We start from the raw sequence: 25502 nt of genomic DNA on the forward strand, positions 1-25502 counted from the left end.
ATTTTACGTGTTAATTAGCTGTTGGAACTGATAAATGAACTGCTGCTGTTTTTAAATTTTAATTCTTTTAGAATGTATTAATAAAAATAAATTTAATTCTGAAATTAACGAAAAACGAGTTCACTATCTTGTTTTTTCTCTGTCCGTATTTTTTGTATAACAAATATACATTGAATTACAAGGTTTAGCATAAAATAAAACTCATAAAAATTTACATTTATAACTGTAATTATTTTATTGTCTTTTACTATGGTTACGTACGTAAACATACGTAAAAAATCTACAATTTAAAAACTATTTAATAAAAGTAAAAAGTAATTTAAATACAAGTTCAATAAGTAATTTTATATATACAAATTCTTAACTCTTTATTCTTTTTTGTTTAAATGCGCCTTAAATAAATTATTACTTTGACTAATAATTATTGTTTTCTTTCATACATTACTTAAGTTCAGTGTTGACAGTTCTTAGAAAAAAATAAATTGAAGTAATAAACATTACAGTATCATCGTCTATGGAAGTACAAAAAGTTAAAAATGCCGTACAAAAAAAGGTATATTATCACACTTTGGTTCGATGGCAGTCTTGAAAAATTTACGAGTGCGTTGTCATTTATGGCAAGAATTTCAATATTAGAAAACGATTGTCTCCATATTTTAAACACTAACATTAAAAAAACGAGTTTTTATTATCTATCTGTACAAATTGTCTTACGTATAACAAAATCAATCTCATTTCCGTGAATTAGTCTAGCTATTTTAATTTTTGTTCTCCGTACAATTTTCTAAAATTTCCAATATATAACTCACTGTATGAAATAGCGTTTTAATCCTTTCGTTGTCTATTATAATATATCATTAATAGTTATAAATCGTGTTACCACTGTATGTACTTTCAAAAAATTAGCCATCGTATTGCTGATGCTCAACAATCAAGAACTAAATAAACTTAGAATATATTTTCTCACTGGTGATCCATGTTATATCCCGAAATTAACTACATCTAACATATATTACATAATTACAAAGGAATGAAAGGAACAGAAAAAAATTCATCATCTCCTTTCACAGAATTAATTAAATGAAAGTTCATCTTCGATGGCTACATAAACGTTGCTGATGCACTGGACACCTACTTACAGCCGCTTCATTCGTACATCAGTACTGCTGTGGCGGATTAGGCGAGTGTCTCTGAAAGTGTCCTTGTCCAGGATTGCCTTGGCTTTGTCTACCTTGATAAGCATGCGGTGGCGGCGGTGGTCCAGGTGCTTTGCCATAAGTACCGCGTGACGAGCTCTGATAACTTCCATAAGCCGAATCATCGCCGCGTCTTACGTACATACTTTCCGGCCTATTTTCCTGCTGCTGTTGTCTTGGTATTTGTCCATTCTCTCTTGTAGGTAAAGTTTGATGCGTGGATGGTGGTGGTGCAGGTGCACGCCCGTAAATATTGTCTCGTTGAGCTACGTTACCATTGGCACTAGTGCCTAAATGTCCGTAAATGGTATCTCGAGTCGCACCGATACCAGCGATTCCACGGATGCCGTAGATGTTCTGATTGCACTGTTGCAACTGGTTTTGCATGTTCTGATTGGCACTGTTATGGTTTTGTGGGTTATTCTGTTGCTGCGTCTGCTGTGGCTGCTGCTGCGGCTGCTGCTGAGATTGACTCTGTTGTTGACTACTAGACGCTGGTGAGCTGCTCTGAAGCGTATCTCTAGTAATCGGTTGGCTATTCAATCTTATCGGGTAGAGACTTTGCGCCGGCACCAGTGGACCTGGTTTTGGCAGAATCAAACCGTCTCGAGTACCCGAAGTCGACTTGGCATATACACTCTGCGATCTATTCAAATTAGCTCTGGTTAATGGTGGGCTCTTGCAGTAAAGCGACTTAGTGCCGCCGTAGATCGACTCGACTCTCTCCAATGCACTTGGCGTTGGTCCGTAAATTGACGCGGCGCCGACGACTGGTCGATAAGTGGCATAACCACCTGGGAACTTCGGCGTGTTCTTTTCTAAATCGTCGTAAGTTTCGTCGTCCGAGCGTATCGACGAATTGTCCGCGTCGTCCAGGTCGCGTGGCTCGCGTGAACGACGATTCCCACTTAGCACGTATTCGTGCAGTAAAGCAGCGATGCAACCGCCCGCGGTCGGTCCGATCCAATAGACCCAATGGTTGTCCCAACGGTTCAAGACGAATGCCGGGCCGAGTGCGCGAGCGGGATTCAGAAATGGAGTCTGCAAATGAGATATGAGATTCATTAAAGTATGCAATTAAAAGCTTCACAAACTCAACGAACTCGAAGTTATATTAAAAAACTTGTATCCGTGAGAAACATCAGCCCGCATTTCCTCTCCGTGTCTGTGACAAGTATATAAAATAAGTAAGATTTTCATGTTCTCAAAAGATCGAAGTACATTCCGTATACACATAAGCAAATCCTTACATAACAATATATATTAGTATATATATAGGGAGGAAGCGGGCGTGGAGAAGCAGGATGTGCTTTTCTAAAAGTACGTTCTTTTTTTCTCTCGCTCCCTGCCTCCCTCACACATCCCGCCGAGCTTGTATTGTTATAAAATGCTACGAAGGCAGGTGGTCACGCTGGACCCTTCGCAGGTGCTGTACTATATGTTTTTCAAACATCTTCTCGTACACGGGAAGTTAAGTATTTTTAATGCAAAGAAAACAACGAAATGCGATATTTAGGTTGCTAAGATGTACAAAAAATGAATTTAGAAAAATATCATACGGATTAGATTTTCATAAGTCTGTTGAGGTCGGCGAATTTCCCTTATATCCAATAGTAAACAGAGCTAAACTTACCGAAACAAGGGTAGCAGCAGTATAGGCAGCAGCCAGTACACAAGCAGGCTTAGCACTAATAGTGTTAGGCAAAGTCCTGGGTGATTCGCTAGCAAAATGTGCCAAGACGATGAGGATCGACAGCGACATCTCAACGAGAAGCTTCAGCAAGGCTTGATCGTTATTTCGGTTGACTGCTGATGAGAGTATCTGTGTAGGTGTTGCTGATGCCACTCTGCAATGACAAAGATACATTTAATTATTTGATTGTCCAATCGAAGCTTCTCGTCACAGTTAAGTCGAGCAGACGAGCATGAATAAATGTCGCAAAGCAGTGCTTAATCGATTGTCAAATATTCATTGAAAACTGTCTCGACGTTCCTACATAAAGAATTTAGACGTTCTTATATAAAGAAGAAAAACCTTTGAAAATGTAGGTGCATTATTTAGTTCTAGTATCGAGGCTTACTAGATATCGATTTCGGATCGTACGTAAAAAAACGCCGGGGGGGGGAGATGTCATCTCGAATTACCATGTGGAGGTGCACATATGGCCCTCCATGCATGAAACGCGATAGTGACAAAAGAAGAAAGTACTCGTAGCATCCCTCTTCGAGAGGCGCGCGAGTTTAATGTTTATATAAGATAGGCGCGAAAGTTTGATGGGCGACAAGTGCTCTAGCGGTGTGTGTTTATGCAAGGCGACAAAAGTGTTTTACGGGAGCACGCCGCTAATTAAACCAGCGACTTTGATAACTAGCTCATCGCTCGCGCTCCAATTAAGGGGAGTTTGAGTGGCAATCTCTCTCGAGGTATAATTTGGCTATATGCGAATGTGTAACTGTCTACTCGCTCGATTAACAAGCTCTCGCGGGGGACTTGTTTGCGGATGTCTATATTAAGACAAACCTTGACGGAGATTGCGTACCTTGAGGAGGATGCATATTTACTCTGTGGTAATATAGATTTCGCGAGCTCCAAAATTAAGTTACACAGCGACATCGGATTGACGTAGCGGAAAAGAAGGGACGATAATACACACGTCTCAAATGTCTCTCCCTTTAACAGCGATTAATCGTGTCGAGAGAGCACATCTATAAACGCCATGTCATGCACAATACGTTGTAGATGTGACGATCGTTGTCAATGGGGTTCGACAGCGCGTTAAAGCCAATTCATACGCGGCACCTGTATCGTTGAAGATTAATCTCTCCGAGCGACCCCTTCTTCAATAATGCGAATTCAGGGCGACGGAGTGGGCGGATCGCCTGATTATACAAATCTGCGTATTGTGCGGCTAATTTTCAAGAGAGCGTTTCGAATTCGTCGTGTACTTGCATTTACAATTGCCAAGGGGCGGATGAAATTTTAAATAAAAGAGGAAGCTTTAAACTACGTCACCCGGCGATGCGTTAATTTTCAGCGTATTATACGGGGAAATAAGCGGCTTTTCGTAAACAACTACGCACTGGCAATATGTACGCCCGAGGATTTCCCGCGTGATCTTATCAGGAATTCTGAAAATAAACTCAGCGGTGAAGGAGAAGAAGCATTTCTTTTTTTCTCTCCTGATATGTTTTGCGAACAAGTCAAGCTTAGCGTATTCAACGACACGTTCTAAGAGGACGATTGGATTAAACTTACGAGGATTTTCGTTTGCTAAACATAGTAAATCACAAGCCTCGTTAATGCATTTTCATTTGCCACGTAAGCACCTCATTATAAATTTGTAATTTCAAAATGAAACCCTCCGCCAGAGCGTGAAAGTAATACAAATGTAAAAATCAATTACCGAAAAAAAAAACAGTTACGCGCGAATAGAAGTCGAAAAATAAAGCCATGCATCCTTTAAATTACTCATTCTCAAACTGCACCCAAAAAAACAGCTAATTAAACGCACTCTCGGTGCAGTTCATTCACAGGCGGTTCGGCGTTGCATTCCCACAGAAATTGAGCGGTCGAAAAAAAAAAGAAGAGAGAGAGAGCGTCGCCCTTTAATCGAAGCCATTCACGCGAAGTAACAGCGCACATACAAGCAGCGGTGTTGTTTCGGATCACCGTGGGATGCGAAAGGCTCGCTCCACAAAAGAGAGACCCCCGGAGACTTTGCGCGCGCGCAGTGTAAAACAGTTCGGCGCATTCACTTGACTCGAGGGCACAACCTGTGCTTGTGCGTGGGAGATGATTTTTGAAAGGTGCGTCAATTATCGTTTTTCACGCGATGCATTAGAAACTGACTTTGAGAAAGTAAGCCTGCGGTAAAATTATATAGGTAGAGTATAATGACAGTATGTGCATTTGAATGTCGCCAGTGCGCATTGCAGAGATTCGAATAAGCGAATTCTCTTCAGTTTACTCGTAATTTAATTTTCGAGCAGATCCACGCAATCGCAAATTAACGAAACTCCCCGCACAATCGAAAATACTCTTGCGACATGTTCGCATTGGCTTTTGTAACCAAGTATAAAAGCCGACAAGTGTAGTAAGGGGTGGTTTTAAAATACGACGAGCCCCGAGGGATCGTTTTAAATAAATTTTGCGCGCGAACTCAAGTGGCTTGCACGCTTAACGAGCTATTGATACGACTCTCTCCCTACTCTTTCGAAAAAATAACTCACCCCTCGCGTCAGATAGGGTGAGAAGTCGGGGGGTGGTTTTGTGGTCGCGGTCAATTGAATTAATCTTTGCACGTACGTGCGACAGATGAGTTTTTTTCGGGGGCGTTACGTTGATGGTTTATCAGCAGAACAGAGTTTGTAAAAAAACAAGCATTTGTTCGAAAAACATAAAAGCTGGTCTACCTCTCTTTCTTCATTTTAATGTTAGTTTAGAACGATATAACGGAAAGTCAGTCCGACACGCTTCTGACAACTCAAACGTGAGGCGCGTCTGGCTTCGAGTGGGAGGGAGGTAAGAGCAAATTGATAACGTCCACGGGACAAATGAGAGAGGCGGCGACCGAGACATCGTCATTGTGTATTACACATGTTGGAACGTATGAAATTAATTTTGCTGACCATATTCTCTCGCAAGGTGCATCATTCTACCTTTTGTTGTAATAACCCTTTTGTTGTTCTATGAGAAATGAAAATTGTTTGCCATTGCGATTCACCTAACTGAATTTCCAAACGTAAATTTTTATCTTTTTTATAATACCCTGAGAAATAAAATTAACATCCGACCGCAGCAGCTGAATACATATCACAACGTATCGAACTTAAAAGTCTCAAGTACACACCGCTCGTGTTGGTAAAGAGAGAAATTACGATGTTTACAATTTGATCGGCACGATTCTTCTAAGAAACGAGAGTGTACAAAGGGCCCTATAAATGTACTGCGCATGAGGGGCCTTGAAGCGTGAAATTAGGCCTTTCCTTTCAAATCGGAAAGTTCGCTCGTGGGATGATAAATTGCCTCTCCGGTTGGTCAATTGAATTATTGCACGTGTGTCGATTATAAAAATTTGGCACACACTTAGTAGAAACGATTCACTATTTTACATGGATGATTTCACACTTTGTGTATCAAATAGATGTGTGTGAAGACTGGAAGCTTCGAGTGTGAATGAATTTTCGAAAGAAAATCTCGATAGCAAACAATTAGAGTATCTCAACAAAATCTAAGAGTACACTTTTCAAGTCACCATCGTGTATAAAAACTCAAAGTGCACGACAAAGGAGAGAAGGGGGAGGGGGGAGTCTGCGAGTGTGTCACGAAAACGGAAACTTGGCGCAAGAGTACGCCGTTGCACTTTTGGCTAAAGCCAACGTGATCTTTCGAAGCGAAATTACACGACCGGCCAAAATAAAGAAGAAAAGTTGGCGAAGCCAAACGCTGGCCTCCTTTTTTTACTTTACCCGAAAGGCAAAAAAACCAGGGTTATAAATTATAAGGACATTGTGTTGACTGTCGAAAAGTTGCTAAAATGATGGCAGCTTTTTCGACGATTGCATTGCGAATTGTATTTATCGCAAGCTCCATTATAGTGTGATAGTTCAATCCCTCGATTGTACATCCTGATTTTCTTTCCGGGTTCGTTTGTCGAGGCTGTATTTCTTGTTAACGTTGAGGCGCGATAAAGACATTCAAAGCTATGTCACGTCCTATCGAGATAAAATTATTCAAAATTATCACGATTCGATAAAGAAAAAACAACGCACGAGGACGTTAGAAAAAACTGCAATGGTAAAAGAAGAAAAAATTTTTTTCTATTTCACATCCTATCCTATCTTAAAAAATAACAATTTGCCGACATCCAGCGTTGTGATTGGTTGATGATAAAAATGAGCGCGAAATATTGAATTTTCATATACTTTGTAATAGCTGTACGTATTATATATTAAGAATTTCTATTTCAACAGTAAAATCAATTTACAAATAATCAATATATATAATAATTTACGAAAATAGAAATATGTCGGTAATATATCTTTTTAAGAACATAAAAGGTTATCTTTTTAAATTACCATGTAAATTAGTATAAATGAATAATTTGATTACCATCTGTGAAATAAATAGTATCGTCTTAAAATCTAATTGGAAGAGAGAAATAGTAAATAGATTAAGATGGAGGAAATCATATTATTTTTTACATTGTAAAGTGAGATGTATGCGGGAAACGGAAATTAATGATTAAAGTATTCAATTTGAAGAATGTTCACTGGAATTTTTAACGAGACAACAAAAGAACATATGACATTGAAATTACTAATACTAATTATATTTAGGGACATAGAAAGCCATTGCTACTGAGTAAATTTATTATTGTATGATACAAATGATGTAATAAATAAAAGAACAATAAAAACGATAAAGGGTGATGGTAGCATACAATAGAAGATCAAAGTGCACACACACATACACATATGCTTTCTCTCTCTCAAAAGACTTGTATTGCAAGTAGGCAGGAAGTGCCTACGTCGGCATAATAATGTAGGCGAAACACACAAAAGGGCAACGATTCACTTCCTGTGTACCTTCGCTTTTTATTCTTATTTTGGCACTTGCCAACGACAATTAGGGACGTGTCGGAAGTATTTCATCGATTTTTCGAAGACGAACGAAAATAGTTAAGCGAGAGGATGAAACACAGCTGCTTGAAAACACACGTGTCTGCCACATGTTGCTCGTATGTGTGAGGCATATCTTACATTTTTTTTATTTTCACTATGCGTGCTCTTTCTCTTAAGGACTTGTGTTTTTTTGAGGGGCAACCGAGAGTGATGTTTGCTTTTTGTGAGGGGAGGAGTGTTAAGTTTCAATGATTCTGATTGTGAAGTGACAATAATTTTTATTTTTGATGAATTTACTACGTCAAGTTGAGAAAAATTATTGTCACTTCACTATCAAATTATTGAAACTTAACGCTTGTCACTCACAAAAATACAAAATACTTTTGCAAAATATAACGTAACATCTTTTCAAACTCACAGATACGTTTTAACCTCTTAAATATATTATTGACGCCATTCGTTTCCCCGGGGAATCTTACGCGTAGAAAGTTTAGTGCCACACATACGTAACTGAATAAATTTCATGTCATTGTCATCGAAATAGTTTTTCATTGTTTAATAACGTCCGCGTCTTTGTAGTAATAACGTGGTGTACGCGCGCGTCTTCTAGTAGATAAAGTTAAATCTAACTGACCACTCGACAGTTGAGAAGCAAAGAGTTCAAGTGTAAAAATGAGTGCGATAAAGTATCCGTCTCTGTTTCTTCTTGCAACATTATTTTATAATGGTAAGATTTATAAATACTTTGATCAAGATTCATTCTTTCTATCATTTGAATTTAATTCTCAGTTGCAAATGCCAAATTGAATTCTGCGCCGGATTCATCTAGATTTACCGTAACATTCAAGTACAACGATCAAGTTAGTTGGTGTCTCGGAGGTATAGTCGGGGAAAATTCAGTTATCACGTCAGGTGACTGCTTTGCTCATAGGAATGGCCCGTTCATCAACTACACGTCTCTCAAAGCAGTTATTAATTCTAATGAATTGGATGTACAAACAATCGTCCTTTTCCATTTTCCAAAAAGCAAAGAGAATGCAGATAGGGCTTATCATGATTTTGCTGTCGTCAAAGTAAGCAATCATCTATTTTTCTAAGACGTTTTCGAACGTAACTTTTCTTTTTCTTCCGTAGCTCAAGCAAAATTTTAACTTGGCACAAAATGGTTTGATAGCATTGAGTTTACCAGACAATAACGACAATGTTGATGAAGATGCTGTAGTTTTTGCACACAATGATGAAAACAACAAAGCCGAACAAATGAAAATTCACGATGAGTCACAATGTCTAAACGATACTCAGTTAACATTCTTTGATACCAGCCAGCTGTGTGTCGAGTTGCCAAATAATAGAGAATCATGTTACGTAAGATATATAGCAATATTCTTCAATTTTTCGAAGAACTATTTGATTGATTTCTTTATTTGTCTTGGTATTTTAGCATCAATCTGGTGCTCCCTTAGTCGATCAAGGTAACAAACTAATTGGTATCTTCGTGGAATGTTACGACGAAGCACCATACGAAATCTTTGCCAAAGTTTCTTTCTTCAGCAAATTGATAAAAACAGCTTTGATCACGGATTTTGACAAAGATGGAAAATTCGACTCATTTATAGTTAAAAAATACTCGTAAAATTATTGTCAACGCGAGAAATGAGAATAAAAATTGTTTGAAATGCTTTTGAATCCATTGTTACGCTTCCTTCTGGAATAGCTGAATCGGGACACACACACACACAGATGTAAATAAATGTAAATAAAAATGTTAACTCACTTTTCTTATGTTATTGAGGCATTTATTCAATAATACACTACGCGAACGTTACACGAAAGAGTAAAAACTTTTACAGGGAGCACGTGCAATTTTCTGTTTTCCTTGCGTATTATTTACGATTGAAATATAATGTCACATGTACTCAATAGTATTTACACATCTGCATTCATTCGATAGCATTGTACTATGAAGTACCTGGTGTCGCTTTGTATCATCATTGCTCCGCAGCAATACCCACATATGTTTTACGGAAAGCCTGGATTTGATCAATGTATTGACGATCTTTGTCGTTACTAAAGGTATTAGCGGAAAAATCAAAGTTAAGTTTATAAATATTCATATCTCTTTCTTTTATATTAAGCCACATCGCACTACTGATGATTTTGATGTTGTCAAGATATATTACATTACGTCTGTTTTCTTTTTGTTGTAGAAATTAATGTAACTGTGTATTCGATTAGTTGAAGGAACATTGAAAATTGGGAGAGAAGGCTATATTCGCATTGCATGCACCTGCAGCCTATATTATTAGTACCAATGATGACTATAATACACAGGAGAGCGAAAGCCTGAGAAAGTGGAGGTTTCCAATGAAGATATTATAATACTGTATCAGCTTTCAATCTCGTGATGCCGTACAGTCAATTGTGTGTCTATTTACAGAATTCTAATATAGTGCTAGTGATTTGCATATGTTTTATCATTCTTTTTGATATATTTTTATCAGTTGTTATATGTTTTTCTTTAATTTTTAAAACAAATTAAATAAGGCAGTCCACTTGTCGAGAATGCAAGGATAATTTGCCATACGAGCTGTCTGCTAACGTTGCGCACTTTACAAGTACAATAATTAATCACGTGCTTGAAGGAATATTTGAATCATACAGTATCTATAATAAATGTAGTTATATGAAAAAAATAAATTATCAACAGTTATGACTATTTTTCTGTTTTTCTAACCTAATATGAACTCGAGAGTTGACTTTGCCTATGAATAGACTTAACTAAGAGGATTAGAAAATAATTATTTTGTTGAATTAACTTTTAATATATTAACATATGGTTCGAAACAAGCAAACATTGTAATAGTACATCTTTTAAAAAAATGAGGGAAAATTATATACTCATCATGTATCGTAGATTTTTTATAATAGATATCGAATAATTAAATGAACTTGATAGACTATATATTAAGTGCAATAGTTATACTCAACTTTACATAAAATTAAATTTCATAATTATATAATTCTGTATAATTTTATCTTTATAATGTGTATTTTAGAAACATAAGAACCATTGTTTACAAGCCAATACTAAAAGTTTTGATAATTTTAGATACTACTCGAAAAAAATGATTGATTAATACTTTGTAGCAATACTTTGTAGCAATGTACAAATTCAACTAATGAGTAATTACAATTAATTATGTTTGAGCTGTAGCTGTATTTGAATTATTATTTCATATAAAGAATAAGAAGTTTTTTAATAATACTTCCATGACGTTAATTGTCGTGAGTACCAAATGTTTTAATTTCGACAATAAAAATTAATCGCCAAATTCATCACTGTTATTACTCGCAAAGAAAATATATTTATAGCGAAATCACTTTAAAAAGGTACAATAAATTTGATTAAATCAACATTTACACGATCCTACTCAATAATTATTCAAACGTAATTTTTCTTGCCTCACGTAAATACATTAATTTGCATGTTCAAACACAAGACAGCCTTTATTCATAGATATAAAATATCGCAGACGTCGTTATACAAGGCACAGTTCTGTATCGTATAGTCTAAGCGTCAGCATGCAACTCACATATTGTATTGCTGTTCTCCTCATCGCATCGTTGGCCGATGGTAAATCTCACGATCCTCTTCCTGAATTCGCACACCTCATTTATTTACATTTTTGCAGCCGAGAATAACGCATCGAAGTTCACCGTAGCGTTTCACTTCGAGGGCTTAGGATATCGTTGCTTAGGTGGTATAATCAGCGACCGTTATGTCCTATCAGTTGGCGAATGTTTCGCCACCAAGTGGGGTTATCCCATCAGAGGACATAAAATCACAGCCATCGCCGGTGCCAAAGACTTGTTCAAAGTCGATGGTTTAGCAAAGTCTGACGTGGAAGAAGTCTTCTTCCCATGGTCCCACCAATGGTATACTGAACGCAATATCCATGATTTCGCAATTGTCAAGGTGAGCGCTTCTCGTGTCGACTTTTTATTCACGATTATCAATGAAAATGTGTAATTTCAGCTTAAAGACAGTCTGAACTTGACAACCAATGGTTTGATAGCTCTTAATTATCCAGCACCGTCCAACAGAAATAACTTCACAAAAGTCGGTGTTGTAGCTGGCTATATGAATGGAACCTCAAACGTATTGCAATACGAGAACGTGAGCGTTGTCAGTTATCGAAGGTGTTTTCATGGGGTACCTCAAGTTAACTCTGAGAGACGCTGGAATTTCTGCATCAGACGTGAAAAGAAAAACTGTTCGGTACGTAAATAACATGATATTTTATAAAATGATACGTAGGTAGATAACGAAACGTTCGCGTGATTTTTTTTTCAGAGTGATCGAGGAAGTCCATATGTTGATGGTAACGTTATCATTGGTGTACAAATGAAATGCGACAACGACTCTCCATTTGAACTTTACAAGAAAGTTTCTAGTTACAGCAAGCTGATTACTAAAGTACTTAAGAATCAACCTGGCTTTTACAGTCAGAATAACTACTCTTAGAATGAATCTTTTGTGTTATGTATCTCGTTGTAAAAATCTAACCATGCGGTAACGGTTTTGCGGCGTGGTGTATACGTAGCAGATGTTTCAAGAAGGAAAAGAGAAACCGAAAGAGAGATACCGAAAGTGCTAATCGACTGCGTGCACACACTTACACGCGCATACTTGAAGCGCCTCGAGAGACTTTTTACAGTTTTTTGATTCAAGAGAGTTTCAAAATTAACGTACAATTTATTGAAAGGCGTTCGAGCAGCCGTAGCGAGCAGACGTGTTTTCCGATGTAAACATAAACATTCTCCACCTCTGCTGGAATAGTAAGCTAACTCAGAACAAGTCCGCGAATAGTTTACCTCTGTGAAATTCTTTTCTGGTTCTTGACTGCGGTTGCAGCCAAAACCGAAAATGGCCACCCAAAGCGGTGAGCCCTCGAACCAAGAAACCCTAAGTGCTAGTAAAACCCAAGTTCATCAATCCTACGCAAAGGTCACCTCCAGTTCAATAATGCCAAAAAAAGACCAAGCTATTGTTATAGATTCCATTGAAGGCTGTACCATAGAAGACTACATCGACGGTCTCGAAGCCCTTATAGACGCCTCCTACATTAAATACATCTCAAAGATCTCTGGAAATCGTGTGTGCACCTACTTAAGTGATAACGCTCTTGTTGAAAAGCTAACTAACAAAATGGTCCAAGTCAAAGATTTTACGCTCAAAATTCGCCCACTACTAGAAAAGAACAAAAGGGTGGTCCTATCCAATGCCTGCCCAGTAATACCGAACGAAGTTTTCATTGAAGCCTTAAAAAATAAAGGCATTACAATAGTATCCCAAATGAACAACATCAGAGCAGGATTAAATAAACCAGGACGATCACATATTCTCTCTTTCAGACGCCAAGTATACATCAAAGAGGAAGATGAGCACCTGCTACCACAATCGCTACAAATCACCTATGAAGAAACTCAATACTGGGTATATCTAAGCACCGAATCAGCCCACTGCTTTGTTTGTAAACAGTACGGCCACATAGCTAAAGTATGCCCGCATGCCTCACTAACACAAGCTAACAACACAGCCATCAACAACGCTAGAAATCAAGAAAACGCCGAGCTAGCTCAAAATCAACATATCCTTCACGATTCTCATAGCCAGCAGCAAATGGACATAGAAAATCAAATACGTGGTCAGAAGCGGCCCCCACCTTCCTCTACTACCTCCGACGCAACCTCAGGCACTCAAACAACTCCTCCAGAAAATTCTATGCCAACTCTTCAAGAAATTGCGGCCCAGAACACTTTCAAAAAACCCGAGCACAAAAAAACTAAAAAGAGCAACGAAAAGGTCAGTATTGAAACAGCATTAGCTCCAGCCAAAGAAGCTTTGGACGGACAAGAGCTAACTATTAACTTTGACCAAATGAAATTGTTCCTTGAAAAATGTCGTGGCCAGCCTAAAATTAATAACATCGCAAAAGAATTCACTCATGATATAAAAGGACTCATAGATACAATTGACATGATCTATCCTCAGCTCTCAAACAGTAATCTCAAATCTAGGCTAACGCGCATAAAGAAAAAATTGTCACTACCATCTGAAGAACTTACAGACTCACCTCAAGAGTCGGACTATTAAGATAAATAAAAACGACAAGTAAAAAACAGCTAAAAATCGCGTTTTGGAATGCACGTAGCATTCTAAAACGTATTGAAGAACTTCCCCTTCTTCTCGTAAATACTGATATCTTTATCTGTGTCGAAACGTGGCTCACTACAGACTATCAAAATTTCAACATACCGGGGTTTCAAATATTAAGGAAAGACAGAACGGAAACTGCTGGCGGCGGAATCTTAATCGCCCTAAGAAGTGGACTTAACGCGATTGAACTAAATCCTCTTAATGATGCGAACGGTAAAATCGAAATCTGTGGCGTTAAAATAACCAATGTCACTCCGCAATTAGACATCATTGCCTGCTACAGACCCCCCAGGAACACTCTACTTCAAGAGGATTGGGACGCAGTCGTAAACAACGTAGAAAACAACAGCTACTCTCTTCTCGTCGGCGACTTCAACGCTCACCACCGACAATGGAACTGTTCTGGAGAAGACTCTCATGGTAAAAAATTATACAGTGCGATCGATAAAAAAGATCTTTTAATTCTTAACACGAAAACGCAAACACGTATAAATCCTTCAAATGGTAATAAATCTAACATAGACCTAATTTTTTCTTCATGTAATATAGCTCATACTATTGATACCACCGTTCTCGATGATTCACGCGGCTCTGATCATTTCCCCGTCATTGTAAATATAGACGCAACTAAAAGTGCCTACGAGAAAAAATCTTTCAAAGTAAATTCTATCCGAACCTGCTGGCCGAAAGTACAAGAAATGCTCAAAGAAAATTTCTCCACATTTTACGAACCTGAATTCTGTGATGCATTGCCTAGCGAAAAATACCAAATTTTTATGAAAGTAATCACAAATACTATAAAATTGAACACGCCTAAAAGAAAATTACCAAAACCACATCGTAAAATAAAAAACCCGGTAACATGGTGGGACGCAGAATGCGACAAAGCCCTACGGTTACGTAAAGCCGCTCATAAAAAATGGCAATTTACACATAAAACGAAAGACTACATAAATTATAAAAAACAAGTCACGATAACCAAAAAGACCCTCAAATCAAAGAAAAGAGAGAGCTTCAAACTTTTTGTTAAAACACTCAACCTCACGACTAACAAATCATATGTTTGGAACAAAATTAAAGTTCTTAAAAATAAATGGACAAAAATTCGTCATAATGATTCCAACTTTGACGCGGAAAAAAAAATAAAAGAAGCCTTAAACAAAGTCGCTCCTCCATGGGCCCCCAGTAACCCAGATTCTCGCCCACCCAGCAATATCAACGAATTTCTAAGCAAATCGTTTCAGTATTCCGAGTTTAATGCGGCCCTCGACCCGAAAAAAAATAATTCCTCCCCTGGCATGGATGGCATCGATTACGAAATTCTCCAAACTGTACCAACTAATTACAAACTGATACTCCTAGACATATTTAATGAGATGTACGCATCTAACGACTATCCTAACGAATGGAAAAAACAATACATTCACTTCATTAAAAAATCTGACGGAACCAATTACAGACCAATAGCCCTCTCCTCCTGTACGTGTAAACTGTTCGAAACCCTCATAAAAAATCGACTACAGTGGTATCTTGAAAGTAATGACCTTTTGCCAACTGCCCAATCCGGATTCCGGAAGGGCCAATCGTGTACTGACAACCTCGCGAATTTAAAACTCATCATCGAGGAAGGTTTTAAAGAAAAACATCACGTGTTTGCAGTTTTCTTGGACATTAAATCAGCTTTCGACAACGTAAATTGTGAAATTCTTTTACAAGTCTTAGCAGACCTGAACTGTCCCTCGAATCTAATTGAATTTGTCAAATTTCTTATGTACGAAAGAATAATTTATGCAGACACTCTCGGCAACGAATTTAGATATGTATACAAAGGCGTCCCTCAAGGAGGAGTGTTGAGTCCTTTATTATTTATTATTTATATAAGCCTGGCCCTCAAAAATTTACCCAAAGGCGCGGTTATTTCAAAATTTGCAGACGACCTAGCCATTATTGTCAAAAAAAAATCTGCAGAAGCAGGTCTATCCACCACCGAAAAATTTGTACAAATTATAAAAACAAATCTAGATAATATTGGACTTGAACTCTCCCCTGAAAAGACAACCTTTATTCACTTTAACAAGTTGGGTATCCTTCCTGGCGAAAGCGAAATTATGATTGATAACTCACACATAAAGTCTACAGCGTGCGCTCGCTACCTAGGTCTAACGCTAGACTACACACTGTCTTTCAAAGAACATATTTCAAATGTTAAAAAAAAATGTCTACGTGTAATGAATATACTGAAATTCCTGAGAGGAACCTGGTGGGGTGCAGATCCAAGTACTTTGATAACGCTCTACAAAAGTTACATACGACCGATAGTAGACTACGCTAACTTTGTATATTTTCCTCGTAGAAAGTCACAATTGGAAAGCCTCGAACGAATACAGTACTTGGCCATAAGATATGCATTTGGCTACAGGATCTCCACCCCGACCAATGTCCTAACACAGGAATCAAAACTTCCATATCTGTACGACAGGGGAGTATACTTGTGCTCAACATATCTGTCAAAAGTGATTACCAACAAAAGCCTACCTGTAACTAAATCAATCATCCGATTTCATGCAAAATTCAACAAACATAAAAGAAAGAGCCTTCTAGCCAAAGGTATTAGCATTGTGATCCCTCTCAGAAAACATATTAAAACTGACAAAAAATTCAACATTTACATGCACAATTACGATACACTAATCGAAAGTATAAATGTAAATCTAGAACTTGGAAAAACTGTAAAAATTAATCATTTTCCAAATCGTGTCATAGAAAATTATGTAACAAAAAACAACGCTATAGCCGTCTACACAGACGGTAGCAAAGTAACAGGAGCCCAGTCGGTTGGCACAGCATGTATATGCCCGGCATTGCAATTCACGATTGACCGCAGCGTTTGCGAACTAGCCTCCATATTCACAGCTGAATCTATTGCCCTAAACGACGCACTCGATCTTGCGCTCGAAAATACAAACAGAAACATTCTCGTTTTCACAGATTCCCTAAGCGTTCTATATAAACTGAATTCCACAATATTTGACATTAAAATAAACAATTACCTCCTGCAAATCAAAAAGAAAGTCTATGGATTCAAAGAATCTTCCCCAAACGGAAGCACTGTTCAGTTTATATGGATCCCCTCTCACATTGGAATCTGTGGGAATGAATCAGCAGACGAGGCAGCGAAAAATGCAACTAGCAAACCACACTCAAAATACGCTCATATTCCCTACTCCGACTTGCGCCAGATATTCAAAACAGAAGCATCTGTAAATACCAAGATTAGAAATATATCACTTAGTACGCACAAAGGCAGAGAATACTTTGACTACTTTGGCACAGAGGAAAATCAACCATGGTTCCACAAAAAGAATCTAAACCGCGACACCATCGTCACAATAAATCGCCTGAGAGCTAACCATTATAATTTAGCTGCCTCTTTAGCACGAGTAAACTTGGCTTCCTCCGCCTGTTGCTCATGCGGACACGATCTGCAAGACATTGACCACATTGTGTGGCAATGCCCATTACTTGACAATCAAAGGAAAAAACTAGTTAACCAACTAAAAAAACACAGGCTTCAACTACCTCTGAATATCCACTGTCTAATCTATGATCCCAAAACAGAAGTTTGTAATATATTGTATACGTTTCTCAAAAATTGTAACCTACATGTATAATATGTAAAATCTTTCCACCGCAAAACTTTCATCTATATCTACAATGTATCCTACTTGTACAGATCAAAAAATAATGTAAACTTATAGCTAAATAACTCCAAAAGGAGTTGAGAAAGCTCAATAAAAAAAAAAAAAAAAAAAAAAATTTATTGAAAGCTACCGTCATAAACTTTTTGAAAAACTATGTAAAATACAGTCCATAAAAGTATCGTTTCTTCTCCATTCTCGAAAAAAATGCTTCATCATAAAAAAATCCGACAGGTGTCCCCCCTTAAGAAAAAAAACGCAAATCCCGAGCTGAAGAATGCTTATGATGGTTCTCCGAAAAGGCGCCGCAATTACGAAGCGAACGAACTCCACGCGCTCATACATACATATATATACTTGCGTGCACGTGTGCAGCAGTAAGCGACCATCTGTTGGAATCTTTTAGTTTAGGGTTTAAGTAGTTGCTCCTCCTGATTCTTTTTTTTTTTTTTTTGTTTCTCAATCTGTCATCCTGATCCCCCTTCTCTTAAGTCTACGATTATTCCTCGTGTCTTAGAAAGCACAGATGTTTTGTGTTTTAGGGGCGCTCTTATTTTCAAATCTCTTGATTCGTGTGCAGTTTACGATTTTTAGGGAAAAAGAAATAATCTTTTTTGAACGGAAGCAGTTATCGATAATACTGATTTGGGAGAGAGGAAAGCTTATAGACATTCAAATCTGCATTTCTGTTGAATATTCAATGACGATGGTATCGACCTGCATGGCATTAAAAATAATTATCGACACAAATCCACTCGAAATTGTAATTTACACCCTAAGCGAGCAAGCACCTCGTTAAAACCGAGAAATCAGAAATGAAAGCCCTTAAGCCTATAGCATAGTGTGTGAATCGCAGCAACGCGCACGATAGAGGGGAACAAGATCGTTTTTCTCCTTCTCGTTTGGTTCGCATGCGTATATAAAAAGACGTATACCCGCATGGAAAGTCACACGCACATGCTACAGCTTTGTATTTATATACTGTGAGAAGTGAAGACATTTACACCTCGCTTGCTATATAGATACTTCCGGTCAGCGAACAAGATTTATTCTTTTCTATACGCACTGTGAAAAATCGCGCGAACTCGCTCGAAATCACGTTTTTCTTGTTCAAACAGATAGATAGGAACCGTCGTGTGCTTCTTTTTTTCACGAAAAATCGTGCTTTTGCATTCGAGAACGTGATGAAAAGGTCTACGTCTAAGTATAAGCGGCTGCCTGGCTGTTACTACCTGATCCACCTGGTGTGCGAGCATTTTCCGCGCACGCATAAGCTTCTTTGTTCAGGACGCGAGTGAGGGACAGAGGAGCTCTCGTTTGGATTTCTTTATGAGCGATTGACTATGTGGATTCTGCCTTTAGTTTTGAATGTGTTTCTTGTTCGAGAAGATGGGTGCGAGATTAGACAAAGTGAAAATATGAACAGTCCAGTAAGGGAATTATGATTTTTATAAAATTATTAGTTACAGAAAGTGTCAGTTTTCGGAATTAATATTCTTACAATGTATTCCATTTGAAATCAAGTAACTACTGTAATTGCGAAAAATAAGTAATACGCAAATGGAACATATTATAACTTGCAATAAGGACAAATATGATTTTAAATAAAAAAATTTCTAACTCGGATACACAGAGCTGAAACTTGTTCAATCGTCCGATATACAAGGAAAACCTCCATTTTCTTTCTTTTTTCCTCAATTTCTTCTTCACGCGTCCCAAAAACCTCCAAGTTTCAACGATCCATCTCATTCCATTCAAACGTCTAGTTGTCCCTTCCCGTTACTGTATATATGTCTAGCCGCATACAAGAAAAGCCTGCCTTGAAAAAAAAGAGGACCGTATACCGTTGAAAATTTTCAGGTCCGTAAAGCGATACTCTAGAGCAGCAGCTGATGCACAAACAATTATAATATAAAAAGGACTCGCGATATGGACGACAAATTTTTTCTCCGAAAGAGAGGCTTAGCTTAGCACATCTCATATCGAGAGGCTTTAACATCGATATTGCTTCCTTCGTCGTCTTGAAGGGGCGATGGGACACGCAAATAACGGAGCAAAAGTGGAACAATAATTAAAGTTGACCAGAACCGCCCTTAATCGGTCCTAATTGCGGACATTTACATTTCACTTTTTTTGCGCGTTCACGCGACAATTTTCATCATTCTCTCTCAGATTTCTCTGGCGTTCCTCAGCATCAATTATATATATCCCTCTGGTACAACCAACAACGACGAAAGAAGCGATCATCCATTGAATCGACATAGACAGCTGCGTCCCAAGGAACAAGTAGAGTATATACACAGCCGCGAGCGTCGCAGTATGCTACCGAAGAAGAGGTGCGAGCGCACAAAGGAGGAAATGGTAGAAAAAAGCATCGAGAATGGAAAATAAGAGACGCGCGTAGCTTCCTCTCTCGAAGGTTTTAATCGCTTTCTTCGATGGGGATCGAGAAAGAGAGTTTTATGGAGCACCCATTGTCTTTTAGTAAATACCAAATGGGCGCTTTTTCGTTTCTATAGGCGCGCGACCAAATATCTTCGTATCGATTAATCGAAGGCTGCACGGATCCGATGCCGTCAAACGGTAAATATAGACGTCGCTCTGGTACGCGCAAATAATTGCGGGAAAATCCAAGCTGGCGCGCTCGTGGAAATCACGAACCAGTTGGTTTCCAGCGCACGAGGGGGGTTGCCGGCCTGCGGAGGAAACAGCTGTGAGGAAGCAGGTGCGCATCAGCGCCTGTGACGTAGTCACTGCGCGCGCGTGCCACCGTCCTTCCTGCTTTCTGCTCGCCATCCTTTACACGTGTGGACCAGTCTACCACGCGACACGCGATTTTGCTTTGATTTTGCTCGAACAACATACTTTTATACAGTTTTCAATCCGCGAGATGTTTCTATCGAATGAACAACGACAGCAATGTATACTCATCACCCCCCCCCCCCCCCTCTCACTCACTTTTTGGCCGCGAGAACAGATGCAGCGTGCACCGTCTGCTCGACTTTTTTTCGAGACTACTCCCTCGAGACTGCGAGTGCTGGATCTTTTTTTCGTGGACACGTGGTGCGCGCGCACACGCGCGTGTTTTTTTCAAGAGTACCGTATAAGTTTACTTGAGAGCTCAATGGTATTTTACACTCGAGTTTCTTGTTTAATGAGCGTATATGTGATCATTTTTATTATGGAAATACTTTGTCGCGCAGAAACAAAGTAAGGGGAATTCGAGATTTACGAAGCCGTACTTTGCATATCTTCGGTGCTAATCTTTAATTAAAGTTTTACTTTTTATGGAATTTGCGTGCAAACGGCTTAGTCATGTTGTTGTGTTAAGAAGAAAAAAAAATGAAGAATCGGATAAATCTAATTGCACGGAGAAAAAGCAAACAGAAACTCGCCCCGTGCGCACATATCAAAATCAGATTACCCATCGTGAGCAACACCCTGCCTCCCCGAAAAAAACCACCCCATGCGGAGTTAAAAAAAAAGGAAGAAACGAGAAAGAAGGTTGGTCAGCCGGTTAACTGCCTAGCTATTGTGCGATTATTATTTCGGTACATATCGCGCACTTGTTACCTCATTGTGGGCTCATATGGCGCTCTCGCAATGTTTTCTATCTACGACGTACCGCAACCCCACGAATGGTTTATGGCCAAGTGCTTTTCCCGTATGCTTCATTGTGAATATTCAGAGTATGAAATGCCTTCTTCTGTTGGAGATATAGTTTGAATGCTGATGTATCGCTTTTTGATTAATGAAACTTAAAATGAAAATTTTCACTTCACTTGACACTGTGTAATTTAAAAAATAAGAATATATTTTACTCATAATTCTTATCGGACACTGTGAAATTCCAGCATCAAATTTCCAAAGTGTTGCCCATAAATCTACGACGGCGGCATCTTTTTCTTTTTGCGCGCGTAGTGAGAAGACAAGAGGCTACGCGAAATTAAAACTCTCGCGAAGAATTTCGGTCGCCCGACGCACTCGGTCATTTACTCGCCGCCGTCTCTCGTAAAAGTTGATCATTCGTACCATCCTACGTTACAGTAATCGCTCTCTCTCTCTCTTTCTCTCTTCGAAAAATTCCTCGAATGAAAATCGATGGACAACTGCATACAGATCGATCGAGCAGTGGCCGCGTGGCGTTACAAGTCGAAACATCTGCTTTCTTCAACGGCGTCATAATATACGCAGTCGCGTGTCTCTTGCTCGCGGCCATTCATTATCGTCGGAGACGAGAGAGAGAGAGAGAGAGAGAGAGAGAGAGAGAGAGAGAGAGAGAGAGAGAGAGAGAGAGAGAGAGAGAGAGAGAGAGAGAGAGAGAGAGAGAGAGAGAGAGAGAGAGAGAGAGAGAGAGAGGGCAAAAAGGGATCCGTTCACTCTCCTTCCTTTTTCTTTTGGGTCCATATACGGAACATCTGCGGCAGCTGCAAGGCGAAGGCGCGCGCGACCGGCAGGTGTTCTCCAACTCCTACGGACTCTCTCCTCTCGGTGGTTGTTACGCTGGCTGCTGCAGCCAATTACTACGCGTGCCGCCGTCTTCCGCGCGATGATTCCTCTCCTTTTTTTTCCCTTCCTTCTTTTTTTCTTTTTTTTTTTTTTTGTGCTTTGTCTTCATTTCGAGCGTCGATAATTCCCAATGCCTCAATGCCGATAGTTCGATAGTTTCATTAACCCGAGCCCCGTTACCGATAAAAACAAATGGCTAAGAAAGATTCGAGCGCACGAAATTCGGAGCTGTCGCAAAGCCTCGCGCCGATCCCCGACAAAAGCTTTGCAGTTGGTCGCTCGGCTCGCCCTCCTTCTTTTTCGGGCGCCGAATTATCGCGGGCACGCGTCTGGGGCTTCCTTTTTCTTCTCCTTCGGTCGAGTGCCGCCGGCTGGCGCGTGTATGCATTACCAGATAAGATCCTCCGCAGCTGCATCTCTCTGTCGATGCAGGTATACGATTTTTCCAAGAGTGAAATATATCAGGTTTCTTTGTACACACATACGGCGCGGCCTGCGCGAAATTTCGCGGCCAACTGCCGTATTTTTAAATTAGAAGCGACGAGGGTGTTCGTCTGCGTGTGCAAGAGTGAAAAGTTACACAGGAGGCGTATTGTTGCGAGAGCATTAGCATGCGAGCGAGCGAGAAAGAGATGGGTCTTCTTTTGTATTATGACTTCCTCCCGTGGTGGTTGGTATATGACGAAACTCGAGGATGTAAGTGTGCGTTTCCATAGAATTTTATATTACAACAATGAGAGATCAACGTCGTCGCGAACCTACACAGCTGCGTTTTATTTTCCTTTGAAAAAAAAATTATAATAAAACTAAGCTTCGAATCACGTACGCCGGAAAGTTCAATGCAGTCGGCAAGCCAAATAGCTTTTCGTGTAGTAATTAGCACAGAGTGAAACGAGCTTGGAAGCCGTCCAACATTATCGTGATTAACGATCGAACGAGTGAATAAAATGCAATGATTTATGCACTTACCCATAGAGCATCGCAGCGCCAGCGATTCCGCCACCGCATTGTGCAGCCACGTAAAGAGCAGCACGCAGCGGCGATACTTTTCTGGACAGAGCGAACGACATGGAAACTGCGGGGTTCACGTGCCCACCTGTTCGACACATACACACACACGCGTACACTTAGATGGCGAAAAATCGGGACGGGGAGCTCTTTAACTGTATCGATTTTTTGGTGTTGGGGGACTCAGGTGTTTTTCGTGAAAGCACATTCTGTCGGCGTACGCGCGCGCGAAGGCCCCTGAATCATTCGTATGCAGCAGCGGCGGCGATGGCAGAGGCAGCGACGTCGAATCCGATTGTCTTTGGTCAACGTCGCCCACACGGAACCGAATGAAATGCTTCCCGCGCGTGCATGTATCTGGACAAATAATCTACTCGACGCACAAAGAAAGAGAAGACGAAGAAGTAGCGGCATAACGGGTCTACGCTGAAGAGCGCATCCTAAAAAGATCTTTCTTCTTCTTCTTCTACGAATCGTCATTTGTCTTTTATATGTACCCCTGTATATGTTAACTCGCGTACATACAGAGAGAATCGGTTTAACGAGGCAATCGACGAAAGCCGCAAAAACGAGCGGGTAATAAGATACTCGTTTTGTTCGTTTCTTTTTATTGTTTCGTGTGCGTATATGTAGACTTATCTCGCGAGCTTTTGTAAAATCGAATCAATGGAATCACTTTTTCTTTTTTTATTCTTTATTATGTTTTTGATAGTGTTAATTTTACGAGTGAAAGAGCCACGATGTTTCGAGCGATTGTGTTACCGAATTCAAATGGGAACACAATACTTTAGAAACAACTGTTTCTAGAAAATAAAAATAAAAAAGAAAAAACATGCAGCACGAGTGAATTAGCCTCAATTGTCCGTCACGAGTGAATTGATGTGTGCGTGCGTGCGCGCGCGCGCGCGTGTATGGGTGTATGTGGGGGAATAGCTAGCAATCGCAGAAAAGTACAGGAGAAAACTCACCGCTAACAGGACCGAAGATCAATTGAATAGCGGCAACGGCAAAGCCCGAAGCGATTGCAGTGGTGAGTACGTTCAATCCACTTCCTGATACGGATGAAGCGGTGGATGCACCAGCGACGACGAAGGCGAATAAAAACGTAGCGAAGCACTCGACTGCAACGGCACGCCAAAGCTCAAGACTCTTCGCCTCGATACCCATCGGCTGCTTGTGCTCGATTGGCTGTCCGTTCGCGTCCAATTGATAATGCGTGCTCTCCTTCAGTGCCGACAGTTTCGTCAGTAACGTCATGATGTGGTCGTCAACTTCGCGAGTCAAGCTTGCGGTGGACGTCATTTTCCGATCTTACGTTCGATCTCGATAGTTTAGCCTCACGCGAGCATTTCACACGCGCGACAGAGGAAGCTTTGACTTTGAGCGCGAGGGTGGCACTGGAGACGGAGCAATACTGTGGTGCGTACGTGCGACCTCGCCGACGCCGCGTTCTGGAATGAACAAGTGTGCCCCGCGCTGCTCCGCTGCTTTCAGCTGCACCCCCACCGCCCTTCCCTCGCGCTTCCTATACAGCTGTTCGCGCTAGCTGAGTAGAGGGGCTCTCGCGTTTTTTTTTGATTCTTTGGCCGGCTGCACGATTTTTCGACTGAGGGGAGAGGGAGAGGGACTCGCGTGTGTAGCTGACCTTATATAATTGCTGTGCGGCCCTTTTTTCGGCGGATGAGTATAGGTGTAAGGTTTTAGTAGGAACGCTAGGTGGTTGTACGATTTCTGAGAGCGAGATCGTCCATTGTAGCGATTATGAATTGAAATCGTCTTCTGAGAGATCTGTCGAGAAACTGTACAATGTACAATGATTTACTTAAAAACATATTGGCTTACAGCAGAATGACCGATTGTGTCCGACTGCAAACTTGCACGCCGTGAAACAATTACGATTACAGCAAACATTTTTTATTTGAAAAAAGAGTTTTGTATGACCGATTCAGAAGATTTTGCTGACCGCCATCGCCAATTCAAAATTAATCGCCTCGATATTGTTCGACAACAAAACTCTATAACACCGAAAGAAAGGACCATACACTAAAAAATTACGTGCCTCATAAAAGTGGAGATTTCAGGAAAAGCCCGAAGCAGCGGTAGCTTGGTCGCGGTCGAGAAAAGAAGAAAAGGAAAAATCCTGCTGAGCACGCGCTGCGCGCGTGTACTGTTGCCAAAGCACGATGATGCGCGGCACCCCCACCATCCTTTTAGGAGCCCGCCCGACATTCGTTCCATGATCGCCTT

At 39.9% G+C, this 25502-nt stretch overlaps 1 protein-coding gene across 1 annotated transcript; it reads right to left on the reverse strand.

Annotated features, from left to right (window-relative positions):
- Window positions 1–372: 372 nt before the first annotated feature.
- Window positions 373–24683, reverse strand: LOC131669354 (neurogenic protein big brain-like). Its single transcript, XM_058944178.1, has 4 exons — window positions 24224–24683; window positions 23217–23343; window positions 2830–3043; window positions 373–2237 (listed from the first exon to the last, which is right to left on the reverse strand). Exons 1-4 carry the CDS (start codon window positions 24555–24557, stop codon window positions 1158–1160), a joined length of 1755 nt encoding a protein of 584 aa, XP_058800161.1. The 5' UTR covers window positions 24558–24683; the 3' UTR covers window positions 373–1157.
- Window positions 24684–25502: the final 819 nt, after the last annotated feature.

Source organism: Phymastichus coffea, unplaced genomic scaffold (assembly GCF_024137745.1).
Source record: "Phymastichus coffea isolate CEN01 unplaced genomic scaffold, Cenicafe_Pcof_1.1 PCOF00092, whole genome shotgun sequence".
Classification (NCBI taxonomy): domain Eukaryota; kingdom Metazoa; phylum Arthropoda; class Insecta; order Hymenoptera; family Eulophidae; genus Phymastichus; species Phymastichus coffea.